General features: G+C 58.0%; 1 protein-coding gene across 1 annotated transcript in view; it reads right to left on the bottom strand.

Annotated features, from left to right (window-relative positions):
* Positions 1-20,054, bottom strand: part of CELSR3 (cadherin EGF LAG seven-pass G-type receptor 3) — a gene marked incomplete at its 5' end in the record, with an annotated part of 29,844 nt that overhangs the window by 1,089 nt on the left and 8,701 nt on the right. The window contains 34 exons of the mRNA XM_082288460.1: positions 437-1,514; positions 1,686-1,886; positions 2,027-2,200; positions 2,579-2,685; positions 2,778-2,914; positions 3,053-3,166; positions 3,806-3,932; positions 4,568-4,647; positions 4,945-5,057; positions 5,608-5,782; positions 5,881-6,087; positions 6,274-6,400; positions 6,791-6,958; positions 7,236-7,416; positions 7,690-7,839; positions 8,335-8,518; positions 8,968-9,177; positions 9,913-10,007; positions 11,655-11,669; positions 12,300-12,401; positions 12,490-12,673; positions 12,979-13,099; positions 13,284-13,425; positions 13,680-13,848; positions 14,110-14,220; positions 14,372-14,557; positions 14,795-14,964; positions 15,141-15,266; positions 15,732-15,895; positions 16,082-16,239; positions 16,656-16,744; positions 17,111-17,226; positions 17,607-17,829; positions 19,421-20,053. Coding sequence (XP_082144586.1) covers positions 437-1,514; positions 1,686-1,886; positions 2,027-2,200; positions 2,579-2,685; positions 2,778-2,914; positions 3,053-3,166; positions 3,806-3,932; positions 4,568-4,647; positions 4,945-5,057; positions 5,608-5,782; positions 5,881-6,087; positions 6,274-6,400; positions 6,791-6,958; positions 7,236-7,416; positions 7,690-7,839; positions 8,335-8,518; positions 8,968-9,177; positions 9,913-10,007; positions 11,655-11,669; positions 12,300-12,401; positions 12,490-12,673; positions 12,979-13,099; positions 13,284-13,425; positions 13,680-13,848; positions 14,110-14,220; positions 14,372-14,557; positions 14,795-14,964; positions 15,141-15,266; positions 15,732-15,895; positions 16,082-16,239; positions 16,656-16,744; positions 17,111-17,226; positions 17,607-17,829; positions 19,421-20,053 — 6,337 coding nt within the window. The remainder of the gene's footprint in view (positions 1-436; positions 1,515-1,685; positions 1,887-2,026; positions 2,201-2,578; positions 2,686-2,777; positions 2,915-3,052; positions 3,167-3,805; positions 3,933-4,567; positions 4,648-4,944; positions 5,058-5,607; positions 5,783-5,880; positions 6,088-6,273; positions 6,401-6,790; positions 6,959-7,235; positions 7,417-7,689; positions 7,840-8,334; positions 8,519-8,967; positions 9,178-9,912; positions 10,008-11,654; positions 11,670-12,299; positions 12,402-12,489; positions 12,674-12,978; positions 13,100-13,283; positions 13,426-13,679; positions 13,849-14,109; positions 14,221-14,371; positions 14,558-14,794; positions 14,965-15,140; positions 15,267-15,731; positions 15,896-16,081; positions 16,240-16,655; positions 16,745-17,110; positions 17,227-17,606; positions 17,830-19,420; position 20,054) is intronic.

Below are 20,054 nucleotides of genomic sequence, written 5' to 3'. Positions count from 1 at the left end.
GGGCCTGCAGGGCTTCCCTAGGACTTGGGCTCTCTCCTCTCCAGCCATCCTGGCCCTTGCATACATCCATTGGGACTTAGTGCCAGCACTTGACCAAGGGACCAGCCAGGAGGCCAGCCTAGCTGCATAGAGCATCTTCCCTGAGTCCCCACAGGCCAGAGGCAGGGGCGATCATCTCTTGGGCACAGGGACAGACTCACATACACAAAGGCTTCTGCTTGTGCTGCACTCAAGCATCTGGAGCTCTCACACCTGAGGCTTCTCCCTGCCCAGTCACTATTCAGGACCAGGAGACACCTGCCACTCACCTGGGGAGCTCACCCTTACACAGCCCTCTCCCTCCAAACTAAACCCCTTTGGGAAGAAGCCAGGCAGGCAGACAGTACACAAGATCAGCTGAACAAGACCTGGCTGAGGAAGGAAGGAGTGCACTTACTCTGAGTCCGGTGACAGCTCTGAAATGCTGTGGGAGGTGGCAGAGCGAGGTGTCGAGGGACACACCGCGGAGGGCGTCGAGGTCTGCATGGCAGAGGGAGTGGCGGTGGTCTGGGGGCCTGAAGGTGTGCTGGAAGATTGCACCGAGGACAGGACGGAGGAGTTAAAAGAAGCAAGGATGGAAGAAAGGATATCTAACTGTTCAGTGGAAGGATGCCGGCTGGGAATGGCCTCCAGGTTCTCCCTAGAAGGCTGTCTCCTTGACAGCGGCTCTAGGCTTTCCCTAGACAGCTGCCTCCGAGAGAGGCTCCCCAGGTTGTCCTGCGAGGGCTGCCTGCTAGGCACTGTGTCCAGAGGCTCTCTGGAATTGGATCTTCTGGACAGGAAGTCCAGCTGCTCCCTTGAAGCTTGTCTAGCTGACGCTAGCAGGTCCCTTGAAGGCTGTTTTCTAGAAAGCAAATCCAATTGCTCTCGAGAAGTATCCCGACTTGGCAACATGTCTATTCGGTCTCTGGACACTTGCCTACTTGGCAATGTGTTTAGCCACTCTCTAGAGACTTCCCTTACTGGCCCACAGTCTAGCTGCTCTCTTGACCCAAATCTGCAGGGTAAAGTGTCAAGGCAGTCTCTGGAGCCCTGCCTCCGGGGCAGTGTGTTCCCATGATCTCTCCGACTGGGCCTAGCAGCGAGTAGATCCAAGTTTTCCCTAGATGCATGTCTGCTTGGGATACTTTCCAGGTGTTCAGTAGACCCATGCCTGCTGGGGATAGTGTCCAGCTCCTCTCTGGACCCATGCCGACTGGGCACAGCTTCTAAGCACTCTCCTGAGTTGTGCCTGCTCAGCTGTTCCCGGGACATCTGTCTCCTCATCAGCATGTCAAGCTGCTCCCGGGACGAGTACCGGCTGGCCGGCTGTGACAGACTGCCGGCCCCAGAGTAGATCCTGCCATAGGAGGCAGCAGGGACAGCCCTGTGACCCAGCGTGGATGTCTTGTACCACGTCAGCTCGTTGGTCATCCTGCCAACGGATGGCAGGCCCTGGAGAGTTGGAGGGTACTGGAGGCGGTTCTTCAAAATCCCTGCATCGGACAGAAAGAGAAGTCAAATATTTGCACAACAGCAAGGGAGCAGGAAAACCAGGGAGATAAGTCATGCCTCCCCAAGGGCATGGCCACATAGATCTGATGCTGAGCCTTCAGTCAACCTGAGACAGGCAAGGCCACCCTTGCCCGCTTGCTCCAGATTGTTACCTTTTCTCTGCCGTTGGGTCTGGGTGAGGGAGTTCTCATCCCCACTGGTCAAAGCCAGGTCTGGCTGATTATTGTTGGCTGCATCCTTATTGATGTCAAATCCCAGCTTCCGCTCGGAGCCCCACTTCTGCAGGGAGCAGGGGTGAACCTCACACTCGCCCAGAGCTGGCCAATACGACATGAGGTCATTGCCGTCCACATCTGATGAAGGACACAGCAAACGAGGCCCCAGAGAAGATGGAGAGAATATTCCATGAGCAGCAATTGAGCCATCACAAGACAAGGCCTGACCCCCAGGGAGCTGAGGTCATCCTTTTCCCTGCCAGAGCCCTGGGACTTGCCTTTGGGAGTGGTGTTGGCAGGGTTAGTGAGGAGGCGTTCGCTGTGTGCCGCCCGCTTGAGCTGGCGCTGGAAGCGGCCCCGCAGGCGTACGTTCTCCTCGCTCTCCGAGGATGGGATGGAGAGGCTGCGCTCTTCATCCAGAGACAGGTCACTGTCCGAGTCTGAGTCCTGGTCTGTAGGAACATGGTGTGGCAGGGAGACATTTGGAATGAAGGTGGGAGAGGTTCCTGCTGGCAGCACCAGGGAGGCAGAACCACCCCGGGAAGACCACGCTCATGAGAGTGCCTTACCCCTTACTGTCCCTCCCTCAGCAGCAGCCTGTGCCAGCTCCTCTGGCCCTATCACCAGGTACTGTGAGAGGAGCCCAGCTCCATCTCATTGCACCTCCCTGTAAGGCAGCTGCAAATAGCCCTAAGATCCCATCTGCCTCTCCCTCCTATGCTCCATGTGATTGGAAGTTGCAGCTGAACATGGGGTAGAAGACGTAACCATACAGCCAGAGCCTGCACCGGGAAGAACTTCCCAAACCCAGGAACAGGGCTGAGCCTTACCTCCCCCAGCATCACGGTGGAACATTGCCACGTCGATGTCCGTGGGGCCGGCGTGAGCTAACAGGCTGTGATCCAGGGCCGAGCCCTGACGTGCTGCCACATTGTCTCTGAAAGAGAGGAGGCCCCAAGTGTCACAGTGGCAGGAGCCTCTGGCTCCACCCAGGCCCTGCTGGCCCCCAGAGCCCCGGCTGCTCCCTACCTGAGGTAAGCACGCTGGCTGGAGTGGGTGCGGGCAGAGCGCACGCTGCTCACCGAGGACACTGTGGAGGCCCCCAGGGTGATGCGGATGAGCCCACTCTCCTCAAACAGCGCTGTGTTGTTGTAGGCGTTGGGGCCCTGCGGAGAAGGGAGAGGGTGTGTGCCCTGTTAAGGAGTTGCCATGGCAGCCCAGGGGAAATGCGGACAGCCCTGCCAGCTCCTGTCCCAGACATGCAGCCTGAGCCCAGCGCTCTGGGCTACTCTGCTCTCGCCCACCTGTGTGCTCCTCGTGGCCTCCTCACTCTGCCCCTTCTTGCTGAGGCAGGCCAGCTTCCATGCCTCTCGCACCTCCTCATTCAGTACACAGAACAGGACCAGCACTGCCAGGCCCTGTGGGGAGAGAGATGCCATGAGAGACAGCCCTTCACCACCATCTGACCTTCTTGCCAACAGTGGGACAGTCCCTGGCTCCTCCAGAGTCCAGTGTGGCCACCGGACTGGGATGCACCAAAGACCCCCCAATACCAATGAGAGCTAACACCCATAGTGGCCATGGATGAGGGAGGAAAGGATGGGGTGTCCTCCTGTCTGGCAGTGGCCAAGGAGCAGATGGCAGGGTCCCCTGCAGCAACACCAGCCACAGTGGTGGGAGAAGGTTGGCAGGGTGCTGCCTTGGATCACTTTGGGTGTCCAACACCTCCGTAACACACTGTTGTCTTGCTCTGCCGTCTCAGGACATGGAGGTACCTTCCCTCCAGATGGTCCTTGCTATCCCTTGGATGTCACCTCTGAACCAAATTCCTTGCAGCCACCTCCTGCTCCATGCGACTGCTCACCACAGGCACAGCAGCAAGGACTGGCAGGAATCACTCAATGCCACAGAGGTGACAGCAAAAGGGACAAGGAGCTCAGCGAGATGTTGGGAGCTCAGCACAGGGCACCCAGTCTCCACAGAGTGTGGCCGTGGGGACCACAGGGATGCTCTCCCGGGCTGACCCCTGCCCTCCCCAGCAGAGGCCGGGCAGTTACCTGGAGGCTGCAGAGGACAGTGTAGAGGTAGTGGAAAGCCAGGACACTGTTGTTGACAGCCAAGAGGCCAAAGAGCCAGGTAGTGCTAATAACTAGAAGCAGAACAAAGGAGCTCCGTAACGTCATGCTGGAGAGAGAAAGACAGACAGGGACACAGACACACACCGAGAGGTTAGTGCGTACTGTTAATCTACAGTCTAGTGCTCAGAGACAGAGATCCAGAGGGGAAAGTTCCTGCAGAGACCTCCCTGCTGCGCCCAGCACTGCAGACACATCCCTGCACAGTGGCCCAGCTCCCTCTGACTCCCAGGCCTTCCCTTCTGGATCACACGTGGCAAACACAGGGGCCCAAATGACACAGGTCATTTAGAGCCACAGAGAGCTGAGCCACGCTCCAGGGCTGGCTCAAGAGGGAGTAGGGAAAGGTCTCAGGAGCATGTAGGAGAGGAAGAAGCAGGTGCTCATAGCTGACAAGGGCTGAGTGCTGAATCCAAGCAGACACAAGAGGTGGCTGTGAGGGCAGGTGGTGAAAGGGGACCAGCTGGTAGGTCAGTGTGGAGATGGGGATGTAGGAACAAGAGGAAAGGACGAAGTTTAGGAAGGGCTAATGTGGCTGGCAGGTGTGGGAGAGGAGAGTGGCTTCAAGGCTGACGCTGATGCACAGAGGGGCCCTCTGCGATGGTAGAAGGAGGATGGCCACTGAAAATGCTAAAAACCACGAGCTGCCAGAGCTCTGCTGGGAGTTTGGCCACTAATACTCACAGAACCGATTTCTTCTTGGTCTCCTTTTGGCCTGGGGAACAGGACATCTTGGCCACAAGCAGGAACATGACCCCATTCATCTGAAAGTGTTGGCACTGATTAGAAGCTGTGCCAAGGGCTGGCTCCAACCTGACCTCCCCAGTGCAGACTTCAGGTCCGCCAGGCCCTGCAAACATCCCCTCCTTTCCCCTTCATGCCTGAGCCGTGGCTTCCCCCAGGTTTGGCTGGAGTGAGGAGGGACAAAAAGAGGGCCTCTAACTGAGGGAGAGGGACACAGAGAATGGGACAGGCAGTGGGCAGCCAAGGAGGGGCGAGTGCCCATGGTGCAGAGAAGGGAGGCAGGAGAGGGTTGTGGGTGAAACAGGACAGGGTTTTACCACAATGACGACAGTAATGGGGCCTGCAAAGCTCCAGACCAGCTTATCATGAATGGAAATCCAGCAGAAGTCGGGGTTCCCGTAGCCCTCGGGATCCAGGCCAACAGCCAGCCCTGCAGGAAGAAGGGAGAGGTCAGGTCCAGACCCAGCAGGCTTGGACTTGTTCAAACCATGTCAATCCCATGCCAGCATTGTCAGCAGTGAAGGGGCTTTCTTCCTGCTCCTTGCCTTGTGCACAGGCTTCCCCACCACAGGGGGAAGGAGTCAGGACTGTGAGACTCAGCAACAGGGACTTTATTTCCTTTTCCTCAGGTGTCCCTGACACAGCCCAGTCCAGGAGGCATTCACTGCCAGCAACAGGTCACCCAAGTATGCAGGCTTGGGAAAAAACAAGAGACTTTTAACTACAAGTCCCGAGGAGATGTGCTGAGAAATTACTTCTCCTTAGGAGGCAAGATGACAGCCCTTGATACATGGTCCCATGACCACCACAATACTGCTGTGGGCACTGCTGTGGGGACAGCTGAGGCTTGCACTGCTGACCATAGCAAGCCCATCCTCAGCTCTCCACACTGGCTGAGTTGGGCAACACGAGGTGGTCAGGAGGCTGCTGAGAAGCAGCATGGCTGGTTTGGGCACGGCTGTAGCACAAGTAGCTCTTACCAGTGATGATGGCAGGCACTCCCCAACCAATGGCGTAGTAGAAGCGCATGGCCCCGAAGTTGACGTTGCGGGCTTCAGTCTGCATGCGGTAGATGTGGAGGCCCTGGACAAAGAGCCAGGCGAAGGTGGAGAGGAAGAAGCAGTGGAGGAGGATGGCAATCACAGTGCAGAGAAACTGGGGAGACAAAAGCTGCTCAGAGATGGTCCCACTGTGCCAACACTAATGGCATCATCCACACATCACCCTCACCCCCATGGTTCAGGCCAACAGACCTGGTTCTCAGTGCGGTTGATACCCAGGAGAAAGAGCAGCTCAGAGAAGAAGAGGGTGACTGTTATGTTGGAGTGGATGCCACGTGTGTTGGACTTGAGGCCTTTGAGGCAGGTCAGAAAGGAGAAGGTCAGCAGCAGAGACACCAAGGAGAGAGACACCAAGGAATAGGTGACAATTGCCAATGTCTCCAGGTCACCTTCCAGTTGCTGCAGCAGAGAACCAAAGGCAAATAGAAGTGTTAGGGGCAAACACAGGAAGCTTGCAGAACTCTCAGACTGTGTTTGTGTCCCATAAGGAATTTTTTGCCTGTGCCCAGGACTTTTTCTTCCTGTGCTGGGACCCAGCAGCTAACAGTCCCCACCATCACCCACAGCCCCACAGGCTGAGGTTACCTCTCGGTGTGAGCTGTCCATCAAAACCCCAAAGGTGCCAAACTGGGAGCACTGGCAGTGGACGTGAGTGGTGTTTCGGTACACGAGCTCGCAGTCCCTGGCTGTCCAGAAGCCAGAGGGGTTGGTCCTGCAGCCACCAAAAAGCAGAGTGCACTTAGGAGAGAAGACACACAAATGTGTGTGTGGGGAAGGAACTGCAAAGAAGACGGGTAACCAACAGATACAACTGCACTCCTACAGCTGAAGTACTGGAGCCAGAGAGTGGATGTGGCACTGAGAGAAATGGATTAGTGGGAGACTTGGCAGTGCTGGGTTAACGGTTGGACTCAATGATCTTAAATTAACTCAATGATCTTCCAAATTAAATGATTCTATGACCCTGCTGTGGCCTCCCAGCAGAAACAAATCCCATGGGAGCAGGAGGAAACCCCCACATCCCAGTGCTGCTCAGGGAAACTTAGGGAACGAGGAGGTGTGTGGGGAAAGCAGCTCAAAGAGAGTGACATGCTTGACTCACGGGTTGGAGTGATTCCACTGGACACAGAGAGGTTTGCTCCTGTTGGCTGTCTCCAGCAGGTAAAATTCCAGCACGAGAGGGGTGTCCAGGGGTCCTCGCAGGAAGGTGTGATTGCTGAATACAGACACACTCACGATGGGGGAGTTCATCACAGGATTCTTGGGGAGCCTGCAAGGAGCAACAGAGCTCCACCATCACTGTCACTGTGCATGGCAGCTGCAGACCCCCAGACACTTCTCAGGTGTCCTGCTCTGACATCTCAGAAGGAAGAGCTCTGCCCAGTCCACAACAACGGGCTGGGAAACGTGGCACAGAGCAACACCAAGGCTGGGAATCAAACCCTCTCCATTGCAGACAGACTTGGCAATTGACAGAGGTAACAGAACAGAGTCCAGCCAGCCCCTCTCCATTGGTGCTTGTGGGGGCAAAGGGGAGGAGGACGTACCTGACGCTGCGGCGATCCACCTGGTAGCGTGCGGGCAGCAGCCCCCCGAGGGTGCGGTACATGATGAGGATGACCACGGTGAGAGTGGGCTCGGGCTCTGGCAGCGCCTGCCTTGGGGAGGAGCTCTCCACAGTGTAGTTCCCTTCACTCCCAGCCAGCGTGGGCACTGCTGTGAGGACAGCTGGGGCACACAAGGGGTGGTGAGAACACACACACACACACACACACACACACACACTGCTCTGAAGACAATTTGCAAGGCCTGTGGTGAAGACTAACGCTCAGGCTCTCAGGGTTTGCTCTTGGACCTCTGACAGAGCCAGGTTCAGTAGGGTATTTGCAAACTAAATGGCTTTTAAAGGTCCATTCAAACTCAAACCATTTTATGATTCTACATCTTTCCTGACAGCTGTACCCTCCCATGTTGTTTCTTGAGTGATGCTCACATGCTCACCTTCAGCTTTTGGAGGACTCAGCACCGACAGTGGCAGCACAACGTGGGTGTGAGGGTCCCAGGCGGGCTGGCCCCGGAAGAGGCTGCTGTGGTAGCGAGGGTAGCGCCGGCGGATGTGGGAGTGGTTCTCCATGCGATCGATGCTCAGCACTGTGGAGGAGCAAGGCAGTGAAAGTCAGCTCTAGGGTGAACACATGGAGAGCAACTGTGCTCCGGGGCACCCCAGGATTCAAGTCCCTGGCAAATGGACCATACGAGCCCAGGTGGGGTTGGGGCTACGACATGTGTTTAGGCATGACACAAAAATCTCAGTACCCACAGTGTTCCTTCCCAGCCCAGATCCTTGCTCTGCCATAGGGCAGACTACTCCTGCCACCAAGGCCAGCTGCTTTTTCACTAGAGACTGGGAAGTAACTGGGAGCAGGCAGCACATTCCTGGCTCTGCTGGCTCTTGGAGGTCAGCTAGTCCAGGCAGGGATGGGACCAGGACATCTCTCACAAATGCCTCCCCAAGTTTAAGAGAGCCACCAAGGACATTATCAGCACGCTCCCTGAGATGCAGTGAGATGAGAAGGGAACAAGGTGTGATGGAAGAGTGTCTCTGCACCACTCAGCCAGCCCCAGCCCCAGCCAGCTCCTACTCACTGATGTTGGGGGTGACGACACCGACGGGGTTGAGGTAGGTGAGTTTCATGTTGCTGGCCAATGTGCCCGAGTAGTCCCGCAGCTGCTCCATGAGGCTGGCGCTGCCGTGCTCCCCGTGTGGCAGCATGGCCCAGTGCTCCCGGTTCTCGGGCGCCAGCACAGAGCTGCCTGCACGCAGCAGGTTCTGAATGGGAAAGACGTGAGGGCAGAGGGCGAGCATGGCCTTTGGGCCTCTCCTGACCACCCCCAGACTGCAGCACTGTGCTCTCTGCACAAGGGCTCTGGGAAGAGAGGTACTTTCTACTATGATGGGCCCCCAGCCTCACTGCTCATCAGCCAGTGCCCCGCAGAGCCATCTTCCCTGCAACCGTGCCATGAGGGACTTGCCAACAGCAGAAAGACCTCCCTTTGCCTTCCCAGGCTGAGCAAACCCAGTTCTCTGCCTCTCCTCATCCACTCTTTGCTCCAGCCCTGACCACACAAGTCTTGCTTCCCTGAGCCACTACTGGTGTGGACTGAGGAGCCCAGTGTTCCTGACAGGATCCCTCCACATCCTCAATCCCCTCAGAAACACAGGGTGGCTGCTAAGAAAAGCAGCATTAGAAGCCACGCTGATCTGGGGGAAGGACTCACCTCGTTGAAGTGGGCGTCCTGTGTAGCTGTCAGGCCAAAGCCGTGCTGCTGGCTCTCGAAGGCCATGAGGCGGGACAGCAGGCGGAAAGCAATGTGCACGTCATTGCCAAAGTAGTGGTCCATGTGGTCAGTCACAGCCCGGAGCCGGTGGGCCAGCTTCTTAGCTTCAATTGTGTTCAACTCAGTCTTGTTCCTCTCCAAGCCCTCCAGCTGCCAGTGGAGAGAAAAGAGAGGGTTAAACAATTCAACAGGTTCCTTACCAGCAAACTGCATCCTTACCAGGAAACTGGGATGCTGCAGGCCCTGCTGGACACAGATTATTTCTGAAGCCATGGCAGAAGCCATGGACACTCACAGTGGTGGTCACTAGAACAGGGAGCACATCTGGCAGACAACCAGCCTCCAGCAACACACCAGGGTCTGCAGTGGCCCACCTAACCCAGTACCCTACACAACAGAGGCCAAGGAGATGAAAGGACAGAGCAAGGCCCTGGCAATACTTCCCTGGAAACTCTCCTGGCTTCAGTTTCAGGTCAGCATAGATGACATATAAGTGTTGAATACACTTGCCTGGATATTTCAAAGGGATTTGTCCCTGACAGAATCTGGGGGCTACAGAGGTCCCATGGAGCAGACATCCCATCAGCTTCAAACCACTCAGCCCTGCTCAGGGTTATTTATTTTCCTCTCAAATACTCTGGCAGGACACAGGTCATTTCTGAGGGGGACAGAGATTAAATGAAGCCCAGTGAACTTAAGCTCAGACCACTGCTCCCACAGGATGGATTTGGGGGAAGGAGATGAGAAGAGAAAGGCACTGAGCACTGTGGCAAGGCCCTCTTGTACTCCAAGCACCCCTGGAGAGCTAAGTGCTTTGAATTCTGGCTGTGAGCCCTTGTTCAGAGGGCTCCTGCTCTGTCAGGGCTGCAGAGCTGAGAGCATTACCAGCACAGACAGCTCCTTGAAGGCAGGTGAAGTGCAGTTGAAGAGATCTGGCTCCAGCCAGCCCTTCTCCTCATCACAGTGTCTGATGGCTGCACCTAAAACAAGGAGGAAGGGCTTGTTGGAAATTCAGCACAGGAGACATGGCTGCCCTGCTGCATCCCTCCCAGCAGGGATCCTCTGCAGCAGCTAATCCCAAAGAGCAGCACTGACAAGTGATGGGGAGGGCCTGTAACACCCCAGGGCCATCATCCTGCTTTGCACCAGTGCAACCCATTCTACTCTTGGTCTGTAATACCTCAGCAGGCTGCTGCCACCCCTCCCTGCAGGAGCTGGGTGCCTGTGTGTGCTTTGGGGCTGCGTCACACCGGGTGCCATCACACAGGATTGCAAAAAGGACTAAGTGACTTGGCAGGACCCAGGCTGGAAAAGCCCCAGGGGACACGACTGTGTCCTTAGGCACATCTGACCCCAAGCTACAGAAGCCCAGGCAGCTCTAGGCATCCCCCAGCTGAAAGCCTGCAATGCCTGCTGAGGTCCTGCTCTCTCTACGGGGCAAAGCCATCCCAGGAGCACAACAGCCCTGCTGTCGGGCTGGAAAACCAGCCCCTGAGATGAGCCACTTCAGTCAAGGGGATTGGAGCAGTGGGATGGTGGACCCCAGTGGGGAGGATACAGCAGTGTGGGTTCAGTATCCGCTGCCAGCCCCCAATCCCTGGCTGGAGCCCAAGCACTTATGCACAGCCAGGGAGTTTCCAAAACTGAATGGGATGAGATGTTAACCACCACCAAAAACTCTGCTAAAGCCAACACTGAGAAAAGTGTTCTTGGCTGGGAGTATCACCACAAACACTTAGAGCAAGAGAAATGGGGCAACCCCAGTGTACCCAGCAAGACTGTGGAACAGGTCCTCCTGGGGACAGCATCAGGGCACAGGAGCCCACGCAGGTGCCCATGGCTGCGAGAGGGTAGCAGGGAGAGGGCAGGGAGAGGAAGCTTGGAGCAGACTCCAGTGCTACTCAGAAAAGCCCCAGTGACAAGCGTGCCCCCTCCCACCACCTCCAGCTCCTAGCAGTCCTCCCAGCCACCCTTCTCCCAGCTGCAGAAGCACAGGGACCAGTGCCATTGCAGCAGGGAGCAGGAAGAACAAGGAAGTCTCCATACTGATGGCATTCCGCTTGCACAGAACAGAGATTGACTCAGATGCAGATCTGGGCAGGATCTGACCCCAGGTCCCTGTGCCTTCCCCTGCCAGCCAGGCAGAAGGAACAGGACCTTGTGCTGTGCCTGCCCATCAGTTCCTGCCCCCATCCTACCACCCCCCACTCAAACAGTTTCCCCTTCCTCCACCCCACAGCCATTCCTCCCTGGCCTCACCACCCATTGTTCACCACCAGCTCCTTTTCCCTGCCCAGCCTAAGCAAGCGAGAGCCCTCCGGGAGCCAGCATCCATCCCAGCCAGGGAGCAGAGCACAGACCCCCAGAGCCAACACTGCAGGCTCGGCACAGCGGGTGGCAGGGGCTGCATGCGGCAGCAGCTGGGCTTGTACTGGTTAGTGAGCTGGGAGCAAGGAACAGTGTGTAGGAGCAGTGAGGCCAGGCAAAGCATTGGGAAGACTCTTGGCAGCTCCAGAAGCGGTGGGGAAAGCGCAGGGGTGTGCAGGGTGTCAGGCAGGGAGCAGGGAGGGAAAGCCATGTGGTGCAGCCCTTACAGCACAGGGGGAAGGAGATGGGAACAACCTTACCTGCACCCCTCAAGCCTGAGCACGGAGGGCGAGAGAACCGGGGAGAGAAGCGACAACAGTTAGGAGCCGAACCTGCCTCCTCCTGGGGCGAACGGCTGGAGAAGGACAGGGTTTGTATTGTCCCCTGAGGCTCGCACTGCCCTACACTCCCAGACACCCTGCTGACACCTTTTCTGTCGCTGAGGACAGCTTTGCCTCCTCCAGCTTGGGAGGCTGACTCCTACCCAACATTCACCTGACCGCACACTGTGCTCTGTTTCCCTTGTAGGGCACACGGGGATGGGGCTGGTGGAGCCACAGCAAGGCACTGCATGTGCTGTGCCCGGCCTGACCTCAGCCTCAAGCCTGGTGAACCCAAAAAGCAGCAAGAGAAGATGAGGACCAAGACTGAGGGAACAGCAGTGCCCCATGGCTGGGTGATGGGTCTTACACCCCACAGCTTGTACCCAACCCTAGTCCCATGGCCAGCACCCTCTGCTCTCTGCTCTTCCCCAGGCTGTGGCATTTTCTCCTCCAACTTCCTTCTCCCAAATTTCAAGCCCAGCTGAACGGGACTGGGGCAGTGCAAGAACAGAGTGATATTGCCAGGGCTGCTACAGGACAGCCAGGCTGCCCCCTCCCCTCTCCATCACGTCCCTCACTCACCCAAGGAGCCTTTGGGACACAGCACTGCAGCCGAGAAGCCAAACTTGGTCTGGGGCCACCACACACCCGCCTTCAGGTTTTTGGGGCAGCCGTCATAGAGCACTGTGGAGACACACACTGGTCACAGGGCCGGGCCACTGACACTGAGCCCCACAGCACCAGCTCCCCACACTGCTGTGCCCACACTCACCCTCGCAGCCACTGGGCGTCACCTCGGCAAAAGGGCTGTCACAGCTGTTGCACTGGCGGCCAATGACCCCAGGCCGGCAGTGGCACCGGCCCGTCTCCCTGTCACAGGAGCGCGAGGTGGAGCCCACAGGGTAGCAGTCACAGGGCAGGCAGGTGTCACTGCCTCTGGGGCGGTAGTGGAAGTCCTGGGAGGAGATGGGGACAGTCGTCAGAGAGCCCACTGGGACAGCAGCTGGGGCTGGCTGGGGAACCCCTGGAGCCAGAGAAGGTCAAGGCTCTCCTAATTTGCAAACACCCCACTGCCCCCATCACCACCATGCTGGGGCAGGAAGGCTGTATGGAGGAGCAGGGATCCAGCCCAGAATCGGGCACACAAAGCAGGGCCTGGGCAACTGCCAGGCCTTTGGAGGGGACAAGGAACAGCATCAAAAATAAGCAGGGTTTCAGGCAAGCCATGGTCCATGTCCCCCTTGGCACAGCTGCCCCTCACCTTGCAGTGGCACTGCCCACTGGTTTTATTGCAGTCGGGGTCAAAGCCCTTGTTCACATCACAGTTACAGGGCCCACAGGTGGGGTTTCCCCACCAGCCCTTCGGACACTGCTGGTCCATCCTAGGGAGAGAAATACCTTTGATGTTACAACAACCAAATTCCACAGGCCTTGTTCTGCCACCAGTCCAGCTGCTCAGCAGCTCCAAGGAGGCAGGTGGCACCGAGAGGTCCCTGGTTACGTATCCAGGATGAGAGGCCACCATGGAGCCAGGCACAAAGGCCATGGTTCTACCCTGTATCTTACCTGTGCTCGCAGTACTGCCCAAAGAAGTTCCCACTGCACTCGCACACGTAGCCCAGGGGTGAGCCTGGCTTGCGGCGACACACCGACTTGTTCTTGCAGGGGTTGAGGTGACACACATCCACACAGTCCCCTCCATAGTACCCTGAGGTGTGGACACAGAGCACCATGTAAAGCAAATAGCTTCTCCCTGAGATGTGCTGGAGTACTGAGGAGTGAATTCAGGGGGCTCAGGAGGGATTCTGCCCTCCAGAAGAATTGATGAGTATCTGACAGGGATGTGACTTGCCCAAGGCATGCACAGGAGAGCAGTCACAGGCCAGGAGGGGGTCACAGGGGGAGAGGAGAAGATAAGTGGGCACGAAGAGCAGAGCAGTGGCAGGGTGCTGCAGGTCCTACCTGGCTGGCAGACACAGGAGTAGCTCTGCCACTCATCCTTGCAGATGCTGTTGGCTGGGCAGGGGTTGGAGTCACAGGGGCTTGGCACACTGCAGCCAGCCTCCACCCGCAGGGCATGGCTGGGCTTGGGCAGCACGGTCCCGGTGACGCTGTCACCCAGTCGCACACCCTGCAGTGCAGGTGACAAACTCACAGTGAAGCTAGGACAGACACATGAGGCTCCAGTTCTCCTGCCTTCCACAAACCTCCAGCAGCAGCCACTCCCCATCCTCCCTATTTAATGCTACCCCACGGCACCTCAGAGCCTTGAATGCCCAGAGGGAGAGTGACACCAGCAGGATGGATGCTGGCAGCAGTTGCCAGACTTGCATTTCCAACTCTCCGTGTAACAGACCCGCTGAAAATGGAAGGCTCAGCGCAATGGACTCACCTGTATGCAGCCCCTCAGCCCATTCTGCACCTCGCCAGAGCCCAGGACTCCCCCCACATGCAGGTGTTTCACCTTCAGGCCATGCAGTTCATTTCCCACCACCACCGTGTCCTGCGGAAGGAAAGGGAGTAACATGAGGCAATGGGCACCAGCCCTGTCCCAGCCCTCTCAGGGGGTGCAGAAGCACAGCCCCGCCTGTGTTTGCCAAGCGTCTCCCACAGTTCTTGTCCTGGTGCCAGGGTCTTAAGCAGCATCTATCTACCTGGTAGAGCCCAAAGTCCAGGGTGAGGGTGATGACATAGCGTGAGTCTCGCCCGCTGTGGACATCTTGCAGCTCCAGCTGGAGGTCGTGCCATTTCCCATCACTGAGCTGCAGCTGGTCCAGGAGGAGGCTGGTGCTGCGCCCGGACCCCCTGCTCACCATGAAGGAGAGCAGGCCCCCAGCCAGCTGCAGAAAGGGAACAGCAATGCCAGCAGTGAGCAAAGACCTCATCAACTCTGGCTGCCTCCAGCCTACCCCCCATTGGAGCACGGGGAGGGGAACCCATCCCTGCTAGATGCCTCTCCCAGCAACTACCCTCTGCTTGGGATGGAGCCAGCAGGGAGAACAAGGTCCCCATGCTCTCCTGGGGCAGACAGCAGCAGAGGCTGGGCCATGGTGCTGTGGCTGAGGCTGTGGCCATACCTGGCAGAGCAGAGTGGTGTACTGGCCTGCGTGGGCCTGCAGCAGCACCCCATCCTGCTGGCGTGTCCGAAACGCCAGCCCCAGGTACCACGGCACTGAGATCTTCACATCCATCTTGAAGTCCCAGGTCAGGACACTGTTGCCCTGAAAATAGTGGGCATGGTGCATGGCTGGAAAGGAAAGTGGAGGTGAGGAGAGGGGATGGGCACTTCACAGGGAGCACTAGATGCAGGGACAGCAGCGTTAGTTCATCTCACATGGATCCATTACTCTGCTTCCACAGCAACCCCAGCACAGCCTTGCACATATCCACCCTTCCCGTGCCCAGCAGTGCCCACTCACTCACCATGGCGGCAGTCTTTGCCCCCAAAGCCAACAGGACAGAGGCAGGAGTAGGTCCCCCAGCTGACAGAGCAGGTGCCTCCATTCTTGCAGGGGCTGGAGTCGCAGAACGTGTGCTTGGCATGACAACCTGGAGGTATCAAAGTCACCTGCATCAGCCTCAACCAGCTCACCACCTCCCCCCAGCCCACATGGAAAGGCATGGCTGCCTGCTGGCCTTTTCCCTGGCTGTCAGAGGGGCAAGCCCAGCTGCTCAGTCTCTCCACACAGGCCCTGCCTGCTCAAGGATAAGGGTTAAGGCTGTTGCTCCTCCTTATGCCAGAACAAAGATACCGCAGAGCTGGACTGATGATCCAGCATCTCCCAGGTCAGCCAGCTCAACAGGCTCTGCACTTGGGATCAGGGGACATTCCCAGAACATTAGCTGAGGTGGGCACCGGATCATTTAGGAGGACCTGAAGGCCTTGTTCTCCAGTGAGAAGCTGCTCAGCTCCAGCTGTGGTGCCATGATGCTGTTACAGCCCAGCAGCACTGCTGTATGAGAAGGAGAAGCAAATCCCAGGGCAGGGGTTGGCAGGAGCAGAGGTGCTGGTACCTGCAGCAGTTCCGTTGTTGGCGATGTAGGAGGCCAGGTCGATGCGTTTGCTGTCGATGAATAGGTCTCTCATGCATCCCACAAAGTCCCGGTGAGTGATCGGGAAGTTTTCCGGCAGGTTGGGGACCCCTCCAAGGAGCAAGGGACCTGTGAGGTCCAGGGACCTACAGGATCAGAAGCCCAGGGCTTTAAGAGGTACAGCAACCTCACACTGGCCCAGCCAGCTCCCCAGTGCATGGGGCTGAGAAGCAGACATCCTCAGGGACAGGCACACACAGCCAAGGTCCCAGATGTGAAGGCCTGGCTCCTCAGGGGACCTCTCCCCACCACAGCAGTTCCAAGGAACTCACTTTTTTGAGCTGGTCTGCACACCTTCTGCAGCACAGGAGTAGTTCCCAATCTCATTGCCAAACTGCAGGGCCACTGAGGCATCACATTCATCTATTGTCAAGATAGCCACCTTGTCCTTGGAGGGGCCCTGCACCACCCCCAGGGTGCTGACCTTCGGCTGAAAGCAAATGCAGGGTGTCAGCAGCACACATGCCCCAGACCCAAGCACCCAAGGGTTCACACAACAGCAAGGAAAGGCCTGAGCATGACTCAGGCTCAGCTGTGCTCCTGGAAGCATGAGCAATGCAGGAGAGAAACCTCCAGCCGAGCCCAGCAAGCAGCTCCAGAGAGGGACATGGGCAAGGACACCGCATGGAGCGCATTCCTGCAGCCTCCAAGTGAGGGCCTGAGTGTCAATCTGTCCCTGTACCCAGCTGTCTGCTCCACTGCATCCATCCCTGAGGGCTGAAAACCTCCTCTACCTTCTCTCCAGAGCCCCAGCTATGGGACACAGCCAGAAAACAGGAGAGTCAGAGCTGCTCACTTGTGGGGAGAGGGAGCCATGAGTGTTGGGGACAGCTGGGGCACACGTACCTTGTTGTAGTAGTGGAGCTGCAGCGTGTGCCACTGCCCATCACTCACACCCCCTGGCAGGTAGGGGCTCACCACCGTGCTGGACTCTCCTGAGGAGACAGGAATGATGGCAGGCTGAGGGAAGCCAGAGAACCCTCAGACGTTCCCACCCTTCCTGGGCACCAAGGCCACTGTGCTGCTGATGGCCTTGTGAAGCTCATAGTGACACAACAGGACAGAACAGCAGAAGAGACACCAACAGGGTTTGTCCTGCTCACAAACCACACTCCTAAGCCTGGGGAGAGTCCTGAGACACACAGCTCATCCCCTGTGCTATCAATGCTCACCAACACTTCTCAACCCTGCTTCCCTTAGCACAGGCTCCATCCAGGGCAGCACTCTGCTCTCCCCACTCAGCACAGGCCTTTTCACAGCTCCCATGACACAAATCCCCCACCAGGCAGGGCCAAGCATACCTGTGGAGTATTTCAACTGGACCTGCCCCTGGATGATCTCCACTGCCAGGAAGTCGTGCCTCTCGTTCAAGCGCCCATTGTAGAGCAGGAGGCCGCTGGGCTCCACAGTGCTGAACCTGGGGCAAGGGAGGAAGAAGGAGGGCAGGGTGTGTGCAAGGAGCACGTGGAGATCCCCTCTCTCCCACCGCGTGCATCAGTATCCCAGCATGGCAATGCTAAGATCTGAGCATGGGGGCCTGGCATGGAGGCAGTGAGCTGGCAGCAGCAAAGGGCAGAGGCACTGCAGGAAGGGACGAGCTGATGCCAGTGCAGATTCAGAGCCCTTTGGCTAAAGGTGCCAGGGCAGCCCCACGGGGAAGCAAAGCCAGTAACACAGGGGTCTGGAGAGCATCAGGCAGTTCCTGGACTGGCCCAGCGTGCTGTGCACGACAGCCACCAGAGCAGGGCCAGGTGAACCAAGGATGCCGGCGTGCAGCAGAGGAAAGAGAGAACTCACGAGAGGGCAAGGGTGAGGTGGAAGCGCTGGCGCAGGCCCCGGAACATGATGAAGGATCGCGGTGGGAAGGAGCGCGTGGACACCTCGCAGAAGGGCGTCTCAAAGCCGCCCGCCGGGCACTGGCAGCGGAAGCCGCCGTCGGCGCCGTTGGTGCAGGTGCCGCCGTTGCGGCACACGCCGGGCACGCACCGCCCCGCACGGCTGTCCACTTCACAGTTCTCGCCTGCGGGAGCAAGGGCACAGGCTTGGGACGCATACACAGCAGCCACCCATGTGCTCCTTGGCTTGGGAATGCAGACCTCAGCCTGGATTCAGGACAATGCAGCTGAGGGGAAGGCATCTGTGGAGCAGCTGGGGGCCAGCAAAGGATATGACAACCCAAGTGTCACCCAGGTGCTTCCCCACAGTAGCCAGTGAGCTAGCAACCACTGCCAGCCCTGCACAAGCCACTGGGCTGGATGTGATGCCAGCTCTGGCTGAAGGGGCCAGGAGCTCTGATGCCAGCTCTGGCTGGATCCAGTACGGCATGGGAATGGGACAGGAGGGCACTGGCCACAGCGGGGCTGCACACACCTAAGGATGGAGAAGCAAGCCAGGGAAGTCCTGGTAATGCTGAGAGTGCTTCTTGGTGCCGTGCCACCACATGGACCTGGGACAGGCATCTCAGTCCTGTCTCCGGGGTGTGGGGACAGCCTAGTGCCACTGAACTCCCATCAATAGCCACAGAAGTAGTACCATGAGTCTCCAAACATTGCATGCAGGAGCAAAAGCCAAGTGGGAAACAGCCACATGAGGACAACAAATACCCTTGCACCTTGCTGGCATGGGTAACAGGGATGCGCCACGCCGCTCAACAGTGCAGTGCAGGGCCTCTGTCAGCCCCTTTTCCTGTGCTATCCCCACAGCACCCAGAGAACCACTCAGCTGCAGTCCTACGCCCTGGGCCCTGCTCCCATTACTTGCTCCGTGATACACAAGGAGGATGAGGAGACAGCATGAAGTGACAGGCAAATGAGCTCATTAACCCTTCTGCTAATGGCTGTTCACGCTTCAGATGCTGGGGGTTAATTACCACTGACTCTGCTTATCTCACCAGGAGCCACCGACAGGAGAGCTCCAGGCAGCCATCTGCTGCCATGCTCCCTCCTGGCAGCGAGAGCAAGGCAGGGGATCCCTCCTCAGTAGCGACAGGCCACCTCCCCTCACCCCCCAGTTGCCAGCTCTGCACAGCCTGTTGGAAACTTGTGGCAACAAGACACTGGCTGGACTGTGAATTCCCCCCCAGCCCCCTAGCTAGGACCAGATCTGCCTGGATCAGATCCTGCCTGGTGGGGCACCTAGGCCCAGCCTCCCCTTCTGTTCTGGGTGGGTTGCAGCTTAGGCACTGCACACGGGGCCAGTGTGGCTCCACACCTCTGCCAGACCAGCTGAAGACTGGCACAGGCTGAAACCAGCAGACGGACTCCAATGGTCCCAGAGCCCATCACCCTCCCTAGCAGGGGGCACAGCCAAGAAACCTCCTGTGCCCCAGCCTAGCACAGCCGTAGTCCTTCTGCTAGGAAGGGGAGGGAAATGATGACCCGGGTCCCCAAGAGTCCTCCATGCCAACTCCCTACAAGACAGATTTCTATGGCAACCCCAGCCTTGCACATGCAGCACCATGGAAACACGGAGAGCTGGGAGCAGAGCCGGACCTCTGCGGACACAGAGATGCTCCGACACCCACTGCCCAGCTCGGAAGAGCACCTGCCATGGTGACAGCAAGGCCAAGGGACCCACCCACCTGTCCCCCAGGGCCCCAGCCCAGCACTCACCGCTGAAGTGCTGGCGGCAAACGCAGGTGTATCCCCCCTCCTTGCGGGTGCAGATCCCCCCGTTCAGGCAGGGGTTGGAGTAGCACAGGTTGATCTCCGTTTCGCAGTAGTCCCCGGTGAAGCCCTGGGGACAGCGGCACCGCAGGCCAGCGATGGGGTGGATGGGCCGAAAGAGGGTGGAGTGGGAGGCGATGAAGGGGGCGGAGCTGTCGAACTTGAGGACGGAGATGCACTTCATGTAGTTCTGGCAGGGCTCCCGCAGGCACACGTTGTCGTCGAAGGGCAGCACCTCCAGCATGGAGGCGCCCGTCAGCACCATGCGCTTCATGTACAGCTGCTCCTGCAGCTCCTCTGAGCTGAAGTAGCGCCCGCCCCGCGGCGCCAGGGCCGAGAAACTGACGTTGAGCACCGTACCACCCACGTCCGTGTCGTTCTGGATGTTGAAGATGAAGATGTCCTCCTTGGGTGTCGCAAGCACGGTGGCCACTCCTTCCAGGAAGGTGGACAGCAGTGGGGAGAGGAACCGCTCCTGCCACATGTTCTCCAGCCGCACCGTAATGCTGTTGGCCAGCATGTCCTCTGTGATGATGATCACCCGCAAGACGCACTGAGCTGTCACGCTGTGGATCCCGTC

Source organism: Coloeus monedula (assembly GCF_965178545.1).
Source record: "Coloeus monedula genome assembly, chromosome: 11".
In the NCBI taxonomy this organism is placed as follows: domain Eukaryota; kingdom Metazoa; phylum Chordata; class Aves; order Passeriformes; family Corvidae; genus Coloeus; species Coloeus monedula.
This window is presented reverse-complemented; position numbering and strand designations above follow the sequence as displayed.